Here is a 22,525-nt window from a genome sequence, read left to right as displayed (position 1 = left end):
TATTTTTATTAATTTGCGTCGGACAGGATCCCATACCTAGCGCAGTGCTGGCACCTAGCAGGATGCGATAAGTGTTTGTTGAATTAACGATTTACTACAAAGGGTACAAGTTAGCGAAGAACATTGTGAGGGGTGACATGTGGTTTGAGCTGCAAAACCTGTAGCTCTAGTCTACATGCTTCGGACGTGGCATTTACAATTCGCCTCCTTGAATTTCCTATAGGCAAGTCAGATTCCACATGCAAACCTTCTTTCCAACCCCACTGTTAGCCCTCACTGCCGCGTCCTTAATCCCAGCTAACATCTGTTGCCTTGACAACCGCAGCTGTCTCCCTGCCTCCCCAGATGCCCCTACCTGTCTTGCCTGTTGGATTTTACAATACTCTTCTCTCTCTGGGATGCTAGTCCCTTCCCTCTCCCTTTCCCCTTTGCTAGCTCCTCTTCTTCCAGCCGATTTCCTGTCTCTAGTCCATTCTCTTCAGGTAAGCTTTTCTTTCCTGCCTCTCTTCCCCCCCCACCCCCCCGCCCCACGCCTAGTTCGCTTAGGTGTTCATGCTGTGGGCTAACAACCCCCCACTTTGGGTCTTCACAGCTTTTGTGTAATTGCCTCTTTTCGGTCTCTCTTGTCAGCCTGTAAACTCTGTAAGGACAGGGACCGTGCTCAGTTCACGTTTGCATCCCCAGCACCAAACACAGAACCTAGCACGTACCCTAGGTGCTCCATAATTTTAGGGATACAGTAAAACCTCGGATCGCGAGTGACTTAGTCCGCAAGTGTTCTGCTGGACGAGCAAACGTTTCCCGTAAATTTTGCCTTCGTGCACGAGCGATGTCCTCCATTACGAGGAGTACGTGACGCCGACCGCGGCGTGACAGCTGAGCCAGCGGTTCTTAACATCCGCTCTGACAGATGAATGCTTTGGGTGACGAGCACGTTTCTGGAACGAATCATGCTCTCGAGCCAAGGTATTACCGAACGTTTACGTTGTTGCGAGAATGAACTTGTCTACCTTGCTTTTCAGAAAAAAGGATGCATTCCTCATGAGTTTTCTGTATAGTCCTTTTTCATCTCTTAGTGCAGTTGCAAGGAATCAATTAGTAAAGCTAATTAGAGAGGCTCCCTAAGTTACCTCTATAAATAAGTTCGGATCTCTGTGGATCAGGTGTCTTTTAAATGGTAGACATCAGTGTTCATGGAGAAATTGATTTTATGTGGTAAGTGCCACTACGTCTAACTTATATATTGTTATAGCTGATGCTATAAATGTAAAACTTGTATATAAAAAATACATATTTAAAAAAATTTTTTTTATTTGAGTATAGTTGACACACAATGCTACTTTAGTTTCAGGCATACAGCACAGTCATTCTACATCTGTATATATTTTAAGTAGGCTCCCTGCTCAACATGGGGCTTGAACACACAACCATGAGATCACAAGTCACATGCTCTACTAGCTGAGCCAGCCAGGCGCCCCTAAAATATATTTTTAAATAATGAAAGCGAAGTATAAAATTTGGAGAACAAAACAGCACGGCCTTTCCCCGAGGTTGCCTTGCAGTGGTTTCTGCCGAGGAGGAAAGGACAAAAAGTATATTCCATAGAGAGAAGAGATCCGTGAAGCCTGTGTGGGTGGCAGCCTTTTTAGCTGCAAATAACAACCTAGTCTTGCACTTGGACCATGCCCTGGGCTTTGTAGGGACGTTTGGACTCCTTGCTTAATAATATAGGGGCTTACCCATCATAAACAGAACAGAAAGAAAAGGAGGAGGGAGCCTGGCTGGCTCAGTTGGAAGAGCATACGACCCTTGATCTCTGCTCGTAAGTTTGAGCCCCACGGTGGGTGTAGAGATTACTAAAAACGAAGAAATGAACTTAAAAAAAATACAGATGACTTTCCTTTCAACGTGTTTAAAAAGAGGACAGAGGAGAGATTAAACAGGAAGAGCAGAAAGATTAAAGCTCGGATTTTGACAAAGTTGTGTTGTTTTAGCATCCTACCGTGCTTCAGAATTGTTGTTTTATGTAGCTGTTAGAAACGTATATTCTGACGGTGAACTATGCACATTTGAATACCACCTCTGCTTCCTGGACAAGACACTAACCATACTTATCTACAAAGTGGGGATAGAAATCGTCCCTTTCGGGTAGGGTCGACTGGAGGATTAAAGAACAAAATGGCCATGTAGGGCTTAGAACAGTACCTGGCATGCAGTAAGTGCCAAATAAATGTTACTAACTCTTCGTGGTCACTTGGCAATCAGGGGCATACTTGATGAGTCAGAGAATGGGTGAACACACAGCAAGATGATGCTGACGAAGAAGTCGAAATCCTACAGATAAATCTGACCAGTCAACTGTTTCGTGTAGCGTGATTTAAAAGCGCTCGTATAAATAAGTTGGAATAGTCCCATGTCTCTAATTGCTGAATAAACATTCGTGTATTTTAATTAAAAGTGTTGATTTTCATTCTGGTCTGAAATTCTTCTTTCATATTTTTCTACCAGGGAAGAAGAGTTGGAGACAAAATCAGAGCAACTTAAAAGTAAATATCATTAATTAATTCAACATTGGCTTTATTGCTGTAGTTGCAGAATCGGTGTGGAGGCTCAAACCATATTTTTAATCCACTAAACCAATATTGTGTGCTCAAAAGCCTCTTTAATCTAAAAGAAAAAGCTGCTACTGATGCATTGTGTCTAATTGCGGTACTGACATATCCCCAGATGTATGAGCGGTTTCTTAAGTCTTGGCTCAAGTTCAGAACTAGTTTCTGTAAAGCATCTATAAGTCCCAGCTTTTCTTTCCCCCACACCACTTCAATAGACTTAAATAAGTATTGCACCTTTCTACAAAAGATTTCTTTCATAATTGATTACATTCCCATAAGTATGGAACCCGGACAGAGGACAGGTTCTAATGGTCCATACTCGGGGCTCAAAAAACACACATCTGTTCATTTCTTGATAGAGACGAGATTCCTTCTCAGTTACCCATGATATTCTGGTACCTGCAGAGAGTAGCCTCGTCATAACTGTAGGGCCCTACATTTTCCTTGTGTCTTCTTGATGGTCAGTAAGGACAAGAACATCTATCTCCGAGAGGCAGTATAGCAGTGATACGGATTATTGAGCAATTGTAGAGACTACCTGGGTTTTCATCCCAACTCTGACAATCACTGGCTGTATGACCTCGGGTAAATTCTCTCGCACTCCTGTTTCCTTATCTATAAAATGGGGATAATAGAACACCCTCATCATAGAGTTAGTGTAAAAATGAGATAATATTTGGGAAGTATTTCCAATGATGCGTGGCATACGGTAGTGTTCTAAGTGTCCAATACCATCATTAGGCTAGTGAATGGCCTATACTGATATACCATGCCTGGCTATCACGTTGTGTGGTCACGGCTTGTGTTTTCAGGAAAGAAACGGACTGAATGCCAAATTCCATCATCTTACGTGTCTTACGGTTCCACGTTCCTCTCGTGACACCTTAACATTCCTCTATGTGGATCTTTTTATTTGCATATCTCAGGGAATAAATAGGCTGTGGCTCTGTACATTTTCTTGGTGAGATTTCTAGCTGGTGAACCCAGTTCCAGAAGGCACACCTTCTTCCAATTCTAGCCATTTTGCACAATCCTTAGGCATTTAAAGGTATAAAGTTACGTTTCAAAACTTTCCAACCTTGGAACAGAAACCTGTTAGGAGTAAATGATGCTTACCTATCTGATGAGTGACGTACATGGTATTTTCAGTCTTAGTGTATGAAAATGGTAACAGTTAATGCATTCAGATAGAGTAAATCAAACCATAGTCTTGAAGAGGGAGCATAATGGTGACACATCACAGGCTTGACTCTTTCATCACTTATTAGGTATGTGACCTTGGCCCTGTTGCTATACCTCTGAGCCTCAGTTTTCCCATATGTAAAATGAGGATAAGTGTGCCGTAGCTTGGTAAATTGCTGGGGGCGGGGAATGGATACAATATATGCACAATAGATAGGAATATATAGGAAGTAGTCGATAGGTGTTTGTTCCTTTCCACATGGATTTGTCATATTTTGTGGAAATGCTTTTTAGCCGCTAGATCTTGTACTTCATTTTTGGGTTCTAGTGCTACATTTACGTGGAGTTCAGAGATTTTTGCAAGCTCAAAAGTCCCGTACAGCCAGGATCCCTGGAAGATACTTCTGATGCTTCTGAAGAACAAATAGCCATCGCAGAGCTCCTGTAGTTGACTCACTGGGCCAGTCCCAGGACTGTAGAGTCTTTTTTTTTTTTTAATTTGAAACTAACATTACTTTTACTGATTTTTTTAATAAGCTTATTGTCAAATTGGTCTCCATACAACACCCAGTGCTCATCCCCACAGGTGCCCTCCTCCATGCCCATCACCCACTTTCCCCTTCCTCCCAGCCGCCATCAACACTCAGTTTATTCTCAGTTTCTATGGTTTGCCTCCCTCCCTCTCTAATGTTTTTTTTTTTTCCTTCCCCTCGCCCATGGTCTCCTGTTAGGTTTCTCAGGATCCACATAAGAGTGAAAACATATGGTATCTGTCTTTCTCTGTATGGCTTATTTCACTTAGCATCACACTCTCCAGTTCCATCCACGTTGCTACAAAGGGCCAGATTTCGTTCTTTCTCATTGCCATGTAGTACTCCATTGTGTATATAAACCACAATTTCTTTATCTATTCATCAGTTGATGGACATTTAGGCTCTTTCCATAATTTGGCTATTGTTGAGAGTGCTGCTATGAACATTGGGGTACAAGTGCCCCTATGCATCAGCACTCCTGTATCCCTTGGGTAAATTCCTAGCAGTGCTATTGCTGGGTCATAGGGTAGGTCTATTTTTAATTTTTTGAGGAACCTCCACACTGTTTTCCAGGGCGGCTGCACCAGTTTGCATTCCCACCAACAGGGCAAGAGGGTTCCCATTTCTCTACATCCTCGCCAGCATCTATAGGCTCCTGATTTGTTCATTTTAGCCACTCTGACTGGCGTGAGGTGGTATCTCAGTGTGGTTTTGATTTGTATTTCCCTGATGAGGAGCGACGTAGAACATCTTTTCATGTGCCTGTTGGCCATCCGGATGTCTTCTTTAGAGAAGTGTCTATTCATGTCTTCTGCCCATCTCTTCACTGGATTATTTGTTTTTTGGGTGTGGAGTTTGGTGAGCTCTTTATAGATTTTGGATACTAGCCCTTTATCGGATATGTCATTTGCAAATATCTTTTCCCATTCCGTCAGTTGCCTTTTAGTTTTGTGGATTGTTTCCTTTGCAGTGCAGAAGCTTTTTATCTTGATGAGGTCCCAATAGTTCATTTTTGCTTTTAATTCCCTTGCCTTTGGAGATGTGTCATGTAAGAAATTGCTGCGGCTGAGGTCAGAGAGGTTTTTTCCTGCTTTCTCCTCTAGGGTTTTGATGGTTTCCTGTCTCCCATTCAGGTCCTTCATCCATTTTGAGTTTATTTTTGTGAATGGTGTAAGAAAGTGGTCTCGTTTCATTCTTCTGCATGTTGCTGTCCAGTTCTCCCAGCACCATTTGTTAAAGAGACTGTCTTTTTTTCCATCGGATATTCTTCAAGGACTGTAGAATCTTCGAAATAAGATCGTGGTTTAGGATCAGAGAAATCACCTGTAGCAAAAGCTGACATGTGGCAGAGAGCAGAGGCAGAAATAAACAAGTTACGGCCATTTTAAGAAAGAATAGTTACCCACGTGTTATTAGCCCCAGAGTGTTATCCTTGGATTTTATCACATCATTCATGTTCCTGATGATACCACTGGATCATTGGAAAGAGAGTCAATGATGTTGTGTATCCTTGATTAAAGGACTCCAGGATTCATGTAATATTTCCTAGAAAGGCTTCCATTAAAAATCATTAAGGTTAAAAAGCTGGGTTTTTTCTTCAGTAAGTAAACTTGAGTTATCTGGAAATTCAACGTTTTATAAATTAACCTCACTTCCCCAAAGTGCCAAATAAAACATTATTTAATGTGTAAAATGAATTCTAATTAGCATCTTAAATCTGAAAAAAAAAATCCTAGTGTTATTTTTCAAGTTATGTACACAGTTAGGACCTAGAGAAAACTTAGTTTGAACTAGATTTCCTTCAAGAGGAACTATACGTACATAGATGCTAATTTAAGTCTTATTTTCATCATTTCAGATCGAAGTGGTGCATGATTGTCGGGAGCAGAGAAATTCTGGTCAATCCTCCAGTCTGGACAACGACAATAGCTTGGATATTTTACAGAAGTATCGTTTCTTTATTGACATACACTTCTATATGCATCTACCAGTAGGAATCTCTGATTCAGTGGTCAAGGCGAATGTGCTGTTTGTGTGACTTGAAAATTAGCCAGAGTTTTCTAGATTCTTCATCTCCTCTATTGTAAAAGAGATGACAGGGAACAGGACAGTCGCTGTTTCAAAAACTACAAGGATTATTTAGATATACAGTGTTATTTTAGAGATGTTAAAAATAGCGTGCTCACTTTTATAACGTTACTATTTTAGACATAAGAATATTCACCTTTTTGGGGGGTTGCCTGGGCGGCTCAGTTGGTTGGAGCATCCGACTTTGGCTCAGATCACGATCTCGTGGTTTGTGAGTTTGAGCCCCGCATCGGGCTCTGTGCGGACAGCTTAGAGCCTGGAGCCTGCTTCTGATTCCGTGTCTCGCCCTCTCTGTGCCCCTCCCCACCTTGTGCTCTGTCTCTCTCTCTCTCTCTCTCTCTCTCAAAAATAAATAAACGTTAAAAAAATTAAAACAAAAGAAGATTCACCTTTAAAATGTTATATCCTAGAGTTGTGTGGCGATACATATTCAGATAAATAATGTTAATGCTTATAAATGTAAAAATAAAAGAAAGGCAAAGGTAGAAGTTAAATGTGTTACCTGTATTGGAGAGTGAGGAAATGAATTTTATTTATTATTTATTTTTTATTTTGTTAATGTTTGTTTATTTTTGAGAGAGAAAGTGAGAGAGAGAGAGACAAAGCATGAGCAGAGGAGGAGCAGTGAGAGACAGAGACACAGATTCTGAAGCAGGCTCCAGGCTTTGAGCTGTCTGTACAGAGCCCGATGCGGGGCTTGAACTCATGGACCAGGAGGTCATGACCTGAGCTGAAGTTGGACGCTCAACCAACTGAGCCACCCAGGGGCCCCAGGAAATGGATTTTAAATATGGTATTGAGTTGCCTGGGTGGCTCAGTCAGTTGAGCGTCCGGCTCTTAATTTCGGCTCAGGTCATGATCCCAGGGTTTTGGGGTCAAGCCCTGTGTTGGACTCCTTGCTGAGCGTAGAGCCTGCTTAGGATTCTCTGTCTGTCTGTCTGTCTGTCTCTCTCTCTCCCTCTCCCTCTCTCAAAAAAAAAAAAGTGTCAATTAGAAATCACATTGGAAGAAGAATGTATTTTATTTTAAAGAGATCAAAATTACTAAGGTTTAAATATGATCTATATTTAGGAAAACCAGTAAAATAAATCCATTTCAGGTCTTGGAAAATTTCAGAACATTACTGGGAAAGGGGAAAATCGGGCATTAAATGTTAATGTCATTATGTTTTTGGAGAGGGAGAAAGAGAAACTGTGTTTTTCCCTACCCCCCACAACAAAATAAACCAAAGTTTTAGGAATAGATTTTTGAGTTTTTAATAAATTGATTCTTAAGCTTAGTGAGATAGAAATAAAGTGGGCTTTTTTTTTTCATTTTGAAAAATAAGTCCTGAGTCCCCTTTCCTTTGTTTTAAATATATTTTATTTTTATTTTTTAATTTTTTTAATGTTTATTTATTTGGGCGGGGGAGAGAGAGAGAGAGAGAGAGAGGGAGGGAGGGATGGACGGACGGACAGAGAGAGAGGGAGACTATCCGAAGCAGGCTCCAGGCTCTGATCGGTCAGCACCGAGCCCGATGCGGGGCTTGAACTCCCGAACTATGAGATTATTACTTGAGCTGAAGTTGGAAGCTTAACCAACTGAGCCACCCAGGTGCCCGCCCCTGTTTTCAATATATTTTATTTTCTGTTTTCAATATATTTTAAAGCGTCTTGTGGGTGATATTTATTCTAGAGACTATACGATTCACTCCATATTTTGATGATAAAGCCAAAACCATTGGTAGTTCCTAGGTGTTAACAATTTTTACCTTAGACAATTTATGATGGTAACGATTGAAAGATCATAATTCCAAGGCAACAAAATAACTGATAAATATTGTCTTTTCGCTTTAGCCACGTCCTAAATGAGCTGATACAGACAGAGAGGGTCTATGTTCATGAGCTGTTTACTGTTTTGTTGGTAAGTGACTCAAATTCTATTTTCCCACCTTCCCCCCAGTGCTCTCCCTGCTACATTCATTAGGAAGTACTGAGGACAGTCTTCTCTGTCTCTTTCCTTCCTTGTCACGTGCCAGCAGTAGGTGTTTCTCCCATTGTTTGAGGCTGCCCATGCGTTAAATGTGCGTATTCGGGTTCTCCCTCAGTAGTGAGAATTGTGCTGTGTAGAAACGGTGCTGGAAAGAGTTAAAGGTAAAAGAAAACCATTCATTTGATACACCTGTCATAATATTAATTTGCTCTAAAAACCCACACACTTACTGGCAGCTTAAGGAGAGGTTAATGACCTGTAATACAGTTTTTCCTGCTTGATTTCTAGTTTGTTTCCTATACCATCAGCTACCCTGAAGGCCAAGAGAGTCACTTTGTTCTACGCGCTGAGCGGGCAACGATGATTTCCTTGTCTGGCTTTCTGAAAACAACAATTTTTTGTAAATGGGTGACTTCGGGTACTGGAAGATTTGATTGTTGGAATTACAAACAGCTTTCACCCAGGAGTCTCGCTGTACACATTTCTGTTGTAGCTATACCCTTTGGTGGCCCAACCGAGTATTAACGTGAACGTGTTTTAAATGAACAAATGTATTTATTTTGGGTAGGGCTACAGAGCGGAGATGGATAATCCTGAGATGTTTGATCTTATGCCACCTCTCCTGAGAAATAAAAAGGATGTCCTCTTTGGAAATATGGCAGAAATCTATGAATTCCATAACGAGTATGTAATTGCCGAATTGAATGTTTCTTTTGCATTGTATTATTTAAAGGGCTGTTGACTAATTTACTGTATTTGATGTAAAATTATATCGTGGTTTTTTTTTTTTCCTCTGACATTTTCACAGCATTTTCTTGAGCAGTCTGGAAAATTGCGTTGACGCTCCAGAGAGAGTGGGACCTTGTTTCCTCGAAAGGGTTTGTTAATTATTATTTAAAAATATATAAATATGGGCCACTAAAATAGCAGCTCGTTGTGTAGGATCGGATTTAGAGACAAAGTAGGTATTGTTTTTTATGTCTTTATGTTTTGGGAGGAGACCCATCACTCCATCAGGTATTTAATGGTAAACCCAGTTTTGTTACAGAGACTGACGGAATCAGACGCTTCAATGGCTCAGCTTGTGCCCACTGACCTCTGGGTGATCCCAGGAGTCCAGGGACCAGCCTGGCTATGAAGATGTGAGAGTAGGAATCATCTCAGCTCAACCATTCTTGGATTGGTTAATTTTTAGCCTAAGAGATGCCTTGGTATTCCCCTCTAATGCATGTAAAGTCTTAGAATCAAACGTAGTCTGGCTTTCAGACACCAGGGCATCTATCATGGGGACTTTGCGAAACAGAGGGCTGTCTGTTCTTTTTATTCTATGAGATCATTCAGGGAGGCTCATTTCTCCACATCCCAAGAGAATACTTAGCACAATGGACTTCCCAAGCTTTGTAATCATACTCTCCTCCATTAGAATTTTCCTTAGAATATTCTCTGCTTATCTACTTATCTACTTCCTCCTCTTCCTGAAAAATCAGTTCCATCTTGATTTGAGAGTCAATTTGATAATGGTGATCATTGAAAGCTTCCAAAGAGATGTCTTATCCCAGAAAGCGTTAATGGACTCAGAATATGATATGGTTAAGAAAAAACTGTTTGTCCTTACCTCTCTCAATATATTCGGACTTTAAACATATTTAAATGGTAGCCAGATTCTTCCCTGACTTCCCTAAGCAACACCAGTCTTTTTCCTTCGGGCTCATGTAGTACTTAATGTCTGTGCTGCTCGTTGGAGGTTTTATATTTGACCAAGAGTATATTCACAGAGAAGAACGGGGGGAAAATCATTGTATACAGTGTGAGTTGTGCTATATCGGGGATATACGAAAGATCCCGTAAGAGCCAAGAAGAGGGGCATCTGACATAGATTGGAGGTATAAAGGATGGCTTTCCAGAAGAGATGACTCATGAGGTGGGAGTTAGAGAGTGACTAGGAGGTAGCCCATTCGATGAGGGTCCAGGAAAGACGATTCCAGGGGGAGAGAATAGCATGGTCACACACCCAGCGGGGTCATGGTACAACGATGATATCCCAGTGACAAGCCAAGGGACTTGGAAGTTAGCCACAAGTTCATTCACTAGGGAACTGAGAGGCTGGTGGCATGGAGACGGCGTGTTCCTTGGTACCCTCTTGGCTTACAGCTGTGAACAAATTCATCTATTTGTATAGTTCAGTCGGAGAAGGCTTTTCCCTAGCTCTCCAACTTGGTAAGTGGAGGTGGTGAGATTACTGAGATACTTATGTGTTCCTCTGCTCAGTCTGGTGGGCCTGTTTTTCTTGGATTCCAGAGAGGGATCCTGACTTACTGCCAGTGTGGCAGGCCCTTTAGGCCACATGTCGTGCTTGGCTCTACTCATTCTAGCTCAGCCTTTCTTGATAAGAACAGTACATGTTCACAGACTGATAATACGTTTGAATGTGCTTTTTATCACAGAAAGATGATTTTCAGATGTATGCAAAATACTGTCAGAATAAACCCAGATCAGAGGCAATTTGGAAGAAGTATTCAGAATGCGCCTTTTTCCAGGTATAGTAATTATTCAGGTATTGGATATACTCTTTCCGGAAGACACTGGGATAGTTCTTATTTATGAATCCATTCCTACTGTGAGTCGTATATAATACAGATAGCTCAAAGAACAGTTTGACCCTGCCACACAATGTGTACGTGCACACGCGTGCGCACATGCGCACAAATCTGTATGCTGCTTCCCAGAGGCAACCACTTTCGGTTCTTTCTTTCAGCTGCTTCCTTTGATATTTACTTCCATGTTGGCGAATAACATTTATATCGCTACTTTAGCCCTCTTTCACTGCCCCTGCCTCACCATCAGATACATACACATACTTCTTTTCCTCCAAAACATCCAATATGGTTATAAGTTTAGTTATACAGATACAGTGGTAAATTAGTAAGACTAGGTAATTCCTATGTTCAGACGAATCCTCCAGTATAAGATGGTTGCTTTTCCATCCCTTTTTTCCCCCTGCAATTGTCTTTTTTACTTCCTTAATTTTTTAGATACTTTTCCCTATTCTACCTACCCATAGACTCTCCGAGTTAAGAGAGTTACATAAATTTCTTCTTAGTACATTTAAACATATTCTTTTTTCTCTGAATTTCATTTCGAATTAATCTCTCCTGGACTTTTTTGATCTGCTCATCAAGGCTCACTAGACCTGTTGCACAGCTGTCAACCTGGGATCTTGTTGAATATAACTTTTGGGATTCTGTTCATGGTCTCTTGCGTAGGCTCTCCTGTTTCCTAGGTGCCATATTTTTTCCTTGTTTCACTCACTTGTTTTGTAGAACATATCCTCCAGCAGTTTTACTGAGAAAGTGTGCCTGGGAGGTAAAAGTTTTGAGAGCTTGTATGTCTACTGGGAGGTAAAAGTTGTGAGAACTTGCATGTCTACAAATGTCTTGAGTGTATCTACCCTAACACTTAATTGCTAGCTTGGCTGGGTATAGAAGTCTATACCCAGTAAGTAAGAAATAATTTTCCTCAGAATTTTAAAGGTATTTGCTATACTGTTTTCTGGCTTCCGGTGTTGCTGTTAAGAAATCTGATGCTATTTTTATTTATTTATTTTCTTGAGAGAGAGAGAGAGAGAGCATGCACACACACAAGTGAGCACAAGTGGGCTAGCAGCAGAGGGAGAGGGAGAGAGAGAATCTTAAGTGGGCTCCATGCCCCATGCAGAGCTCGCTCTCATGACTATGATATCATGACCTGAACTGAAATCAAGAGTCAGATGCTTAACCGACTGAGCTATCAGGTGCCCCACCATTTTGATTTTCCATCCTTTGTGTGTAACCTATTTTTGTCTTCTCTCTGAAAGCTTATGGGAACATTTGTATCTTTGGAGTTCTGAAATTTCACAAATAGTGCTATGACATTGGCACTATTTTCATCCATTATGTTAGTCTTGTGGCGATCCCTTTGAATTTGGAACCTCTTGTCCAAATTTACTTGGATTTTTTTCTTTGATTTTTCTCTGCACAATTTTTCCATTCTGTCTTTCTGGAATTTTTGTTGTACAGATGTTGGACATTCTCAACCATTCCTCTAATTCTCTGATCTTTTTATTTTCTGGCTGTCTTGCTCTATTTTTTGGAATTTGTCTTTCAGTCCTTTTATTGAGAGTTTTGTGTCTGCCATTATATTTTTAATTTTGTAGAGCCTCTACCCTTTTTTGTTCCCTCAATGTTCCTTTCAATAGAACCCTGTTTTCATTTCATGAATTCAGTATCTTCACTTATCTTTATGAGGGTAATAAGAATAGATTTTCCTTTTAAAACTAGTTTTCTTCTCCTTGCATAATTTCTGCTGTCTTCAGATTGCTTTTGTTTTTTCTTTTTCTTCATTTTGTTCCTGTCACTCATATTAGATACTTCCCACAAATGTCTGGTGACACTTGTTTGGCCACTTACCTTGAGAGTAAGCACTAGAATGCAAAGCTCGCTGGAATTTTCCTGCACATATGTGGATTTATTGACCATGGTCCTCACTATTGAGTGATTTGTGTCAAGGTGTTTCCTTGAGGGGATCCCCACACCTGTATCTTTCTCAAGCTGGTTAGATTCCTAAGTCTACTACCTGGTGAATAAGGATCTGGTTGCCAGTATTCTGGTAGCCAACTTAGGTGAAAACACTGAGAGTATTTAATTTGGTACATAAATATTCAAGTAATCTCTTTGCTTTCAATATGGTACTCTGTCTTCAACTGGATCAGATATTCCTTAGTTCATAGGCCTTCCATTTTACTTTTTTCAGGTAAACATCCATTCTCCTGCTATGCGAAGGGACAGGCATCCACCTAGTTGTGCAAGGTGGCATGGTTCTCTGAGCCTTCTCTCCTTTTTTTTTTTTAACTTTTCTGCTCATTTAATTTTGGGGGTAACCACTCATTGAGATGTAATTAAAATTCCATAAAATTCAGCCTTTTCAAATGTGTAATTAAGTAGTTTTACTATGTCCACAATGTTGGGCAACCATCGCTACAATCAGTTTAAGAACAATTTCATGACTCCAAAAACAAAAAAAACCCCCCATACCTTTTTAGTAATTACCTCCCATTCCCCGCCCCCCCACCCCCCCCATCCAACAGCCTTCTGTGATTGGTAAGCTACTTTCTGTCTTTCTAGATTTGCCTGTTCTAAACATTTCATATAAATGGAATCATAAAATATGTGATCTTTTGTGTTTTGCTGATTTCACTTGGCATGATGTTTTCAGGGTTCATCCATGTGGTGGCAGATATGAGTTCTTCTTTCCACTATCTGGGTATTCCACATTCAGTGTACCCATTCATCAGTTGATGGTAATTTGGTTCTTTTCCACCTCTTATGTACAAGTTTTTCTGTGGACATATGTTTTCATTTCTCTTGGCCGTGTACCTGGGTATGAAATTGCTGGGTCATTTGGTAACTCTCTCTAGCTTTTTGAAGAACTGTTGGATTGTTTTCCCAAGTTGCTGCACCATTTTACATCGCAGCCAGCAGTGTGTGATGTCCTGATCACTGCACACTCGCACCAATGTGTGTTAGTGTCTACTTTTTTTTTTAAAGGTATAGATTTATTTATTTATTTATTTGGTTTTTTTTTTTTTTTTTTTTAGAGCATGTGCGAGCAGCGGGGGGGCGGGTAGAAGGTGAGAGAGAATCTTAAGGAGACTCCATGCTTGGCCTAGAGCCCAATGCCGGGCTTGATCCCATGAATCTGGGGTCATGACCTGAGCCCCAAATCAAGGCTTGGACACTTAGCTGACTGAGTCACTAAGGCACCCCAGTATCTTGATGTACTTTTTTTTTTTTAAGTTTATTGATTTTTGAGAGAGTACGAGCAAGCAGGGGACGGGTAAAGAGAGAATCCCCAGCAGGAGCCACACTGTCAGTGCACAGCCTGATGCAGGGCTCAAACCCACAAACTGTGAGATCATGACCCGAGCAGAAATCAGGCGTCGGACGCTTAACCGACTGAGCCACCCGGGTGCCCCTCTACTTATTTCTTAAGCAGACTTTCAACAACCACATTCTTTGAAACCTGACCTTCATTTCCCCCCTTTCAGAGGTCCTTGATGTCTGTAATTCTGGAGTCTTTGTGGAAGCGGGGGGAAGGTGTTCTATAACATAAACTGACTTGTTCCTTGGCTTTTCCGAAAACTCTGCCAACTTGAGAGTCACGTTTCTCTGGCGTGCACAGTTGTCTAACGTTATCACTTTGGCGTTCAGTTTCCATATTTGGTTGATGTGTTTTTCCTCTCCCATCTTTGTAACTTTGGGTTTTGCCTTGTAAAAATTACTTTTTTAATCATTTCAGTTGGGTTTCATGAGTAAGGGGAGCTAAATGCATGTATCGGTCCATCATCTTTAACCATAAGCTGCTAACTGTGTGCATTAGATTGTATATTGGTTTTTATCTATATTCAGAGGCAGGTCCCAGATCTTACACATATATAGCCTCTCCTACTCTCTCTGTGTTCTGTACTGCTTACATGTACATTTCATCCAAATCAGCCCCATCTCGCCCTAGTTAGGGACCCTACAATGTTCCCAGGACCCAAAGGCATGACCCTCATATTTATAGTGGCAGTGAGCCAATAATCAGATGAAATATAGCACCAGTTGATGAGGTCTCCATTTTTCTTGTGGTGTTCAAAAAACCTCTCCTCATACCCAGTTTGATTTATATTCAGTACAACCTGTTCCTTTTCTTGGCCTTGACCTGTGCAGCTGAGCCCTTTAAAAATTTTCTTACATACGTTTTTTAGTCATGTTTCATGTTTAATCATGTTCATCTATGGTCATTCATTGCTTTCTCATCTTTTAGGCATTCCACATCAATGCAAATTTTATGTAAAAACTTATTAGTATTTGAAATCTTGGCATTTTATACCTCTCAAATCCTTAAGGCAACATTTACAGTGGTTTTTTTACGTATACCGCTGCTTATAATTTCCACACCATATGTAACAGTGGTTTTCCTGGTAAATTTCCCTTGAGATGTAAGAAACCTGCATGCATTGGGTCTAATCAGTGAATGCTTGGTATTTTCATGGGTGCATGTCTTAAATTCATTGATAATTATATTTTAATGACAGGAATGTCAAAGAAAATTAAAACACAGGCTTGGTCTGGATTCCTATTTACTCAAACCCGTGCAACGAATCACTAAGTATCAGTTACTGTTAAAGGTAATTACATAAAGCCTTTCTTTCTTTCTTTCTTTCTTTCTCCTTCCTTCCTTCCTTCCTTCCTTCCTTCCTTCCTTCCTTCCTTCCTTCCTTCCTTCCTTCTTTCTGTGGGTCAAATGTAGCAAAGCCATTAAAAAGGAAGCAGGTGACTAGGAAGCACCAGGAATAGGTAGGCTCAGGGCCTGGGTTCACTGTGGCCCTTAAAGTGCCCGGCGCATAGATGTAATCTGAGGCTGTCTGGAGTCTTTATAGCGAGTTAATTATCCATACCAGTTACGTTGATGTGTGTGTAATGCCAAACTTTTACTATTTAAAAACAGTTTTTTTAATGTTTATTTGAGAGAGAGAGAGAAAGAGACAGACAGAGCATGAGCAGGGGAGGGGCAGAGAGAGAGGGAGACAAAAAATGTGATGCAGGCTCCAGGCTCTGAGCTGTCAGCTCAGAGCCCCATGCGGGGCTTAAACCCATGAACTCTGAGATCATGACCCAAGCCGAGATCAAGGGTTGGATACTTAACTGACTGAGCCATCCAGGTGCCCTTAATGTTTATTTTCGAGAGAGAGCGCAAGTGACCGCAAGAGCAAGCGAGCAGGGGAGAGGCAGAGAGAGAGAGGGAGACAGAATCCGAAGCAGGTTCCAGGCTCTGAGCTGTCGGCACAGAGCCCGATGCGGGGCTCGAACTCACCGCGAGATCATGACCTGAGTCGAAGTTGGACGCTTAACTGACTGAGCCACCCAGGCGCCCCAATCTTTTTACTATGGTTGGGAAGAACTAAACACACATTTCTTAGAGTTTGAGACAGTATTTCGTAGGAGCCTTCTTGATGAAAATTGGAGGAGGCTCACCCCTCGTGTCACGTTGAAATTCAGGTTACAAAAATGTTGTGTTAAGTGTAAGCACCGAGCTTATTTGACAGTATGTTTTCACAGTGTTCTGTGATCTAGGAAAAATGAATAAGACAAATTGTTGTATGTCGAAGGCCAGAAAAGTGTGATTACTTTAAAGTTTTTTTTTTTTAACGTTTATTTATTTTTGAGACGGAGAGAGACAGAGCATGAACAGGGGAGGGGCAGAGAGAGAGGGAGACACAGAATCTGAAACAGGCTCCAGGCTCTGAGCTGTCAGCACAGAGCCCGACGCGGGGCTTGAACTCACGGACCGTGAGATCATGACCTGAGCTGAAGTCAGATGCTTAACCGACCAAGCCACCCAGGCGCCCCAAAGTGTGATTACTTTAAACATAAATCTCTAGTGGGTCCTAACAGCTGTTTTTCTGCAGCTTCAAGAGCGGCGAGTGCCCTTGACTCGATGCCGTTTAGTCACTATTCCATTTCTTCCCAAATTTTGACACAGTTTTTAAAATATAGTACTAATGGGACGGATAGCAAATGAAAGGTATTACTCACAAAATGACATTATCTGTGGACTCCTCCTTGAAAGCATGTTAGCCAGAAATGTATTCATTTTCTCCCGCTATTAATATCTGGCCAATATTAATTTTTGACTTCTAATCACAGGAGCTGCTGAAATATAGCAACGGCTGCCAAGGGATTGAACAATTAAAGGAGGCTCTGGACACAATGCTGGATTTACTGAAGTCAGTTAATGACTCCATGCATCAGAGCGCAATAAATGGCTATATTGTAAGTAAATTGTAATGATTGTCGCAGTTTTGTGGGTAAGCAAGTTAAGATCTCTTTCTTCGTCGCCCGGAACCAATTGAGAAATAAAAAAGAGCCGAAGAATGGGAGACCTTGTTTGAAGGAATGTTTCGGTCTTCTAAGGAGATGTATTGTCCCGGAACTGCTGCTCGCATAGTCCCAGATAGATACGGAAGAAAAAAAATCAAGTCTTTAGACTTAGCTCTGCCCAGTGGGGATCCCAGGACCGGTAGATGTCAATCGCCAATCAGGATTGAGGAGAAGATGGGCGGGGCGTGGGGTGGGGGGTGGGGGCCTACCCTAAATACATCCACATGGAGACAGGAAGCCAGGGAAAAGGAGCTGTCTTCTGTCTCTTGTCCCCGCCCTAATTATGTACCCGTGTGACACATGGCGCGTTTTCATGTAAAGTTGTGATGAATGAAATTTTAAAGACCGTACAAATTGTGTTGCAGGAATTTAGTAGCTCAGCCTACACAGTACGACGTTGATGTCAGAGGCCCGAATGTAGCTCCACCTTGTACTGATGAGTGTTGATTTTCCTTCATAGGGAAACTTAAATGAACTGGGCAAGATGGTAATGCAGGGAGCATTCAGTGTTTGGACTGGACACAAGAAAGGCGCTACAAAAATGAAGGATTTTGCTAGATTCAAACCAATGCAGCGGCATCTGTTCTTGTATGAAAAAGCCATTGTCTTTTGTAAGAGGCGCTTTGAAAGCGGAGAAGGGTCTGATAGATACCCATCGTACAGCTTTAAGCACTGTTTGAAAGTAAGACAATTTAAATTGTGTAACGTCATATTATTTCATATGTAAAAAAGCTTGTGCACCTTTTCAAGTGAAATGAGTGGGTTTTATACATGCATATCCCTTTATTTATTTATCTACTTATTTATTTATTTATGTATGTATGTATGTATGTATGTATGTATGTATGTATTTATTTATTTATTTATTGTTTCTTATTTGAGCGTGAATGCGAGCAGGGGAGGGGAACAGAGAGACAGAGCCAGGGAGAGGGAGAGAGAATCTCAAGCAGGCTCCCATGCTCAGCATGGAGCCCAACATGGGGCTCGATCCCGCAACCCTGGGATCATGACCCGAGCCAAAATCAAGAGTCAGACGCTCGACCAAGTGAGCTACCCCAGGTGTCCCTCACATCCCCTTTTTTTTTAAGATGAAATCTTTCTATTGAGGCATTATTGACGTATAACATTATGTCGGCTTCGGGTGTAAAACACAATGATGTGATATTTGTGTATGTTGCAAAATGATCGCGATAAGCCTAGGTAACATCCATTACCACACCGTTGTAAGTTTTTTCTTACGGTAAGAACTTTTAACATCTTCTGTCTTAGCAACTTTCACGTGTGCAATAGAGTATTATTAACCACAGTCACCAGGCTGTACATGACATCTCCAGGACTTACTTATTTTCTGACTAGCAATTTGTACCCTTGAACTCCCTTTGCCCGTTTTGTCCTCCCCCAACCCTCAAAATCTTAAGTAGAGGTCTTTTTTTTTTAATTGTTTCTAATGTTTACTTATTTTTGAGGCAGAGAGAGAGAGAGAGAGAGAGAGAGCAAGTGAGCATGAGCGGAGGAGGGGCAAGAGAGAGAGAGGGGGACACAGAATTTGAAGCAGGCTCCAGGCTCCGAGCTGTCAGCACCGTCTTAGTCGGTCGCGTAACTGAGCCACCCAGGCGCCCCTCAAGTTTTAAATTGTACAAGCAGGGGCGCCTGGCTGGCTCAGACGGTGGAGCATGTGACTCTTGACCTCGGGGTTGTACGTTCGAGCCCCAGGTTGGGTGTAGAGATTACTTAAAAATAAAATCTCAAGGGGCGCCTGGGTGGCGCAGTCGGTTGAGCGTCCGACTTCAGCCAGGTCACGATCTCGCAGTCCGTGAGTTCGAGCCCCGCGTCAGGCTCTGGGCTGATGGCTCAGAGCCTGGAGCCTGTTTCCGATTCTGTGTCTCCCTCTCTCTCTGCCCCTCCCCCGTTCATGCTCTGTCTCTCTCTGTCCCAAAAATAAATAAAAACGTTGAAAAAAAAAATAAAATAAAATCTCAAAAAAATTGTAAAGGCAACATAACACTTGTTGTGGGAAGACTGGAACATGGAGAAAACTATTACCTCGCCTCCCCAACCGCCCTGACTTGAGTCATTTTTTATGAGCATGTTCTTTCCTTGTTGTCAGCCATTTGAAAATTGACGACATTTTCAGCAGCAGGGACAGAGGGTAAGCGGTGTGTCCCGAGGTGTTTTGTGTCTGGAGTCTCCCAGATAAGCAGGCCCTGTTTTTGATTCTCCCCACAAGGCCAACAGTCCCAGGCTGTTGGTAACAAAGTTCCTACCCAGAGTTACGACCCGATTCGGGCCTCTTCCTACTGTCGAGTTTCCCCTGCTTTGCTCTGACCCCTCAGCAGCGCCACAGGTTTCCTTAACTCCGGCTGCTTTTACAGCAAATGCACCGAGTTGCCCTTTTGACATCAGCAGCCCGCCTCCACGTCCCCCAGATCTCCGTTGTTCTTTTCTGTCTCCAACAAACATCGATTGAGCACCAAGATTTTATGGTTGACCTCAGCCGGCGTTTAGATCTCTTGCTGTCTCTGTGCCTATTTCTGGGGATGAGACTTTCTCTCCATAGGCGTGTTGGACCCAAATGCGTTTGGTTAGCTTTTTATTTGTAGAGTGACCTAGCCAGTACCTAATGTTGTATTTCTGATTTGTATCGATTTTTTTTTTAACTTGAATTTGTCACTGTGGTGGGCAACAGAATGTTTCTGAAGTACATTAGAGTGAGGAGGGACTGGTATGCGGGAACCAAGTCATGAGAATTCAAACTATAATGGTTACCATGGAAACAGGGTCGGCTAGATGCAAGAAACATTTCAGTGGAAGGAGACCGACGGGCTTGGTGACTTACTAGATACAGGAAAGAAATAATACCTGACATTTGAAGGGAAAAAAAAATCAGTCTCCTTTTTCTTTGGTTTCCCGATAATGTCTAATATTTTTAATAAAAAAGATTATTCAGTGCTGCCTGCAAAGGTTTAGGCCAGGAGTACCAGGAAAATGGTGATCGCACTGACAGACAAAGATGGAAATTGGGCTAGTTCTTTTTCTTTCTTTCTTTCTTTCTTTCTTTCTTTCTTTCTTTCTTTCTTTTAATGTCTGTTTATTTATTTGGAGAGAGAGAGAGAGAAAGCACAAATCGGGGAGGGGCAGGGAGAGAGAGAGAGTCGCAAGCAGGCTCCGCACTGTCAGCACAGAGCCCAGCGTGGGGCTCAAACCTACGAACTGTGAGATCGTGACCTGAAGCAAAGCCAGACTCTTAACTGACTGAGCCACCCAGGCGCCCCAAGTTTGGCTGTTTCCTAAGCCTCACTCTGTTTACTTCTTCTTGCTTTCCTATTGTGAGATTCTGGGATTAAATCATCGCTAGCAGTACTAGTCGGTGTGTGACGTAACGATTGGGGTTACCGGTTTCCAAGTTTTCTCTTTAGTAGAGAGGATGGATGCAGAATGCCACTTCCCTGTCACTTTCCCGGACCGTTGTCTTGAGTTCATCCTGTCAAGCTAGAATCCCGTGGCCTAACAATTGCATGCTATATTTTAAGCCGGCCGCTTCTGTACAAAGGAAAGGCCCTCAGGTCACAGCCAGACGGAGAGGTTCGAGTTCTTCAGATTCCTCAGTTCCTGCATTTATTATCATCACCTAATTTTTTTTTTAATTTAATAACCCTGCATGGAGCGCTTACTATTTGCTAGAAGCTGATCTAAGTGTTTATAAATGGCACTGTTAACTCATTGAACCCACATGGCAACTTTAGATGAAGTAGGAACTATGGTGAGCCCCATTTTGAAGGTGGGAAAGCCAAGTTCCAGAGAGGCGACTGATTTGGTCAAGGGCACATAGCTAGTAAGCCGCGCAGCACGGGTTCAAACCCAGGTAGATGGTTCCAGAGTCCATGCTGTTAATCACCGCACCATGCTGGAAGGCCTTGTTTTTTTGTTCGTTCATTCTTTCATGCCTTCCTTCGTTCCTATTCTCCACACTTAATTTCCTCTCTACCCCTGTAGCAACCATTCTTATTTATTTGATGTATATCCTTCAGTTTGCGTGTTTTTGTTAAATGTGTGTCGATGTTCTGTGCGCATCTAGTTTAATTTGCATAAATTGTAATCCGTTATAATTCTCTTTTTTCTTTCTTCTTCTTTTTGGTCTCAGAAACTTTTTAAGATACAGCCATGTTACCGTTTTATACCCAGTATCTTTCTTGTACCTGCCTCATAGCACTTACATTTTAGCTACATTTTTTGTTAATGTGATTCAAGATCAATTTTTTTAATGTTTATTTTATTGAGGTGCCTGGGTGGTTCAGTCAGTTCAGTGTCCGACTTCAGCTCAGGGCGTGATCTCACGGTTTGTGAGTTCGAGCCCCATGTCGGGCTGTCTGCTGTCAGCACAGAGCCCGCTTTGGATTATCTGTCCTCCTCTCTCTGCCCCTCCTCCGCTTGTGCGTGCACACACACTCTCTCTCTCTCAAAAGTAAATAAACATTAAAAAAAATAATTTTTTTAAAAACAAATGTTTGTCTTATTTAATTTTGAGAGACAGAGCGCAAGTGAGTCAGGGACAGAAAGAGATGGAGAGAGAGAATTCCGAGCACGCTCCAGGCTCAGTGCAGAGCCCCACGCGGGGCTCGATCCTGCTACCATGAGATCACAACCTGAGCCGATATCAAGAATCAGATGGTTAACGAACTGAGCCACCCAGGTGGCCCTCAATATTTTAAATTATACTAACCCAAGAAGTAAATACATTCTATCCCATACATATAAATGTCTTCAGCTTGGTAGTTGTTGGTGATCGTTGCCGAGTTCTTGACCCTCTGGATGACTTTTAACGATGTAAAGATTTGACATCTTTACATTACCTTGATGACAAAAAATTAGGTTACAAGTTGGAGCCCTTAATACTTGACACACTGAGATGTCTTCAGATAAAATGCTTTATAATAAAGGATTTATATTCATAGCTACCAGGAATATGAATGCAAATATAATAGATGCAGCAGAGACCACAATTCGGATGTAACTATAGAATCAGGCTTGTTATTATATATAATATGTACTATAGAGTATTATATAACTGTATGCATATAGTTAGACCTTTAACTGCCCCTAGATTCTAAAACGGAGTAAATTTCACGGTATAGTAAACACTTCATGGTATCGTAACATTTAATAACATCCGACAACCTTT

At 41.7% G+C, this 22,525-nt stretch overlaps 1 protein-coding gene across 1 annotated transcript in view; it reads left to right on the top strand.

Moving 5' to 3' along the window:
• Positions 1–22,525, top strand: part of MCF2 (MCF.2 cell line derived transforming sequence) — a 101,321-nt gene that overhangs the window by 60,291 nt on the left and 18,505 nt on the right. Inside the window, exons 15-23 of the mRNA XM_047082056.1 lie at positions 2,509–2,546; positions 6,186–6,274; positions 8,251–8,317; positions 8,955–9,070; positions 9,195–9,264; positions 10,831–10,923; positions 15,501–15,593; positions 17,113–17,238; positions 17,807–18,028. Of these exons, the coding sequence (XP_046938012.1) occupies positions 2,509–2,546; positions 6,186–6,274; positions 8,251–8,317; positions 8,955–9,070; positions 9,195–9,264; positions 10,831–10,923; positions 15,501–15,593; positions 17,113–17,238; positions 17,807–18,028 (914 nt within the window). The remainder of the gene's footprint in view (positions 1–2,508; positions 2,547–6,185; positions 6,275–8,250; positions 8,318–8,954; positions 9,071–9,194; positions 9,265–10,830; positions 10,924–15,500; positions 15,594–17,112; positions 17,239–17,806; positions 18,029–22,525) is intronic.

This window comes from Lynx rufus, unplaced genomic scaffold (genome assembly GCF_022079265.1).
Source record: "Lynx rufus isolate CCGP_SWC_20201006 ecotype Redwood Valley unplaced genomic scaffold, mLynRuf1.p SCAF_19, whole genome shotgun sequence".
In the NCBI taxonomy this organism is placed as follows: Eukaryota; Metazoa; Chordata; class Mammalia; order Carnivora; family Felidae; genus Lynx; species Lynx rufus.
This window is presented reverse-complemented; position numbering and strand designations above follow the sequence as displayed.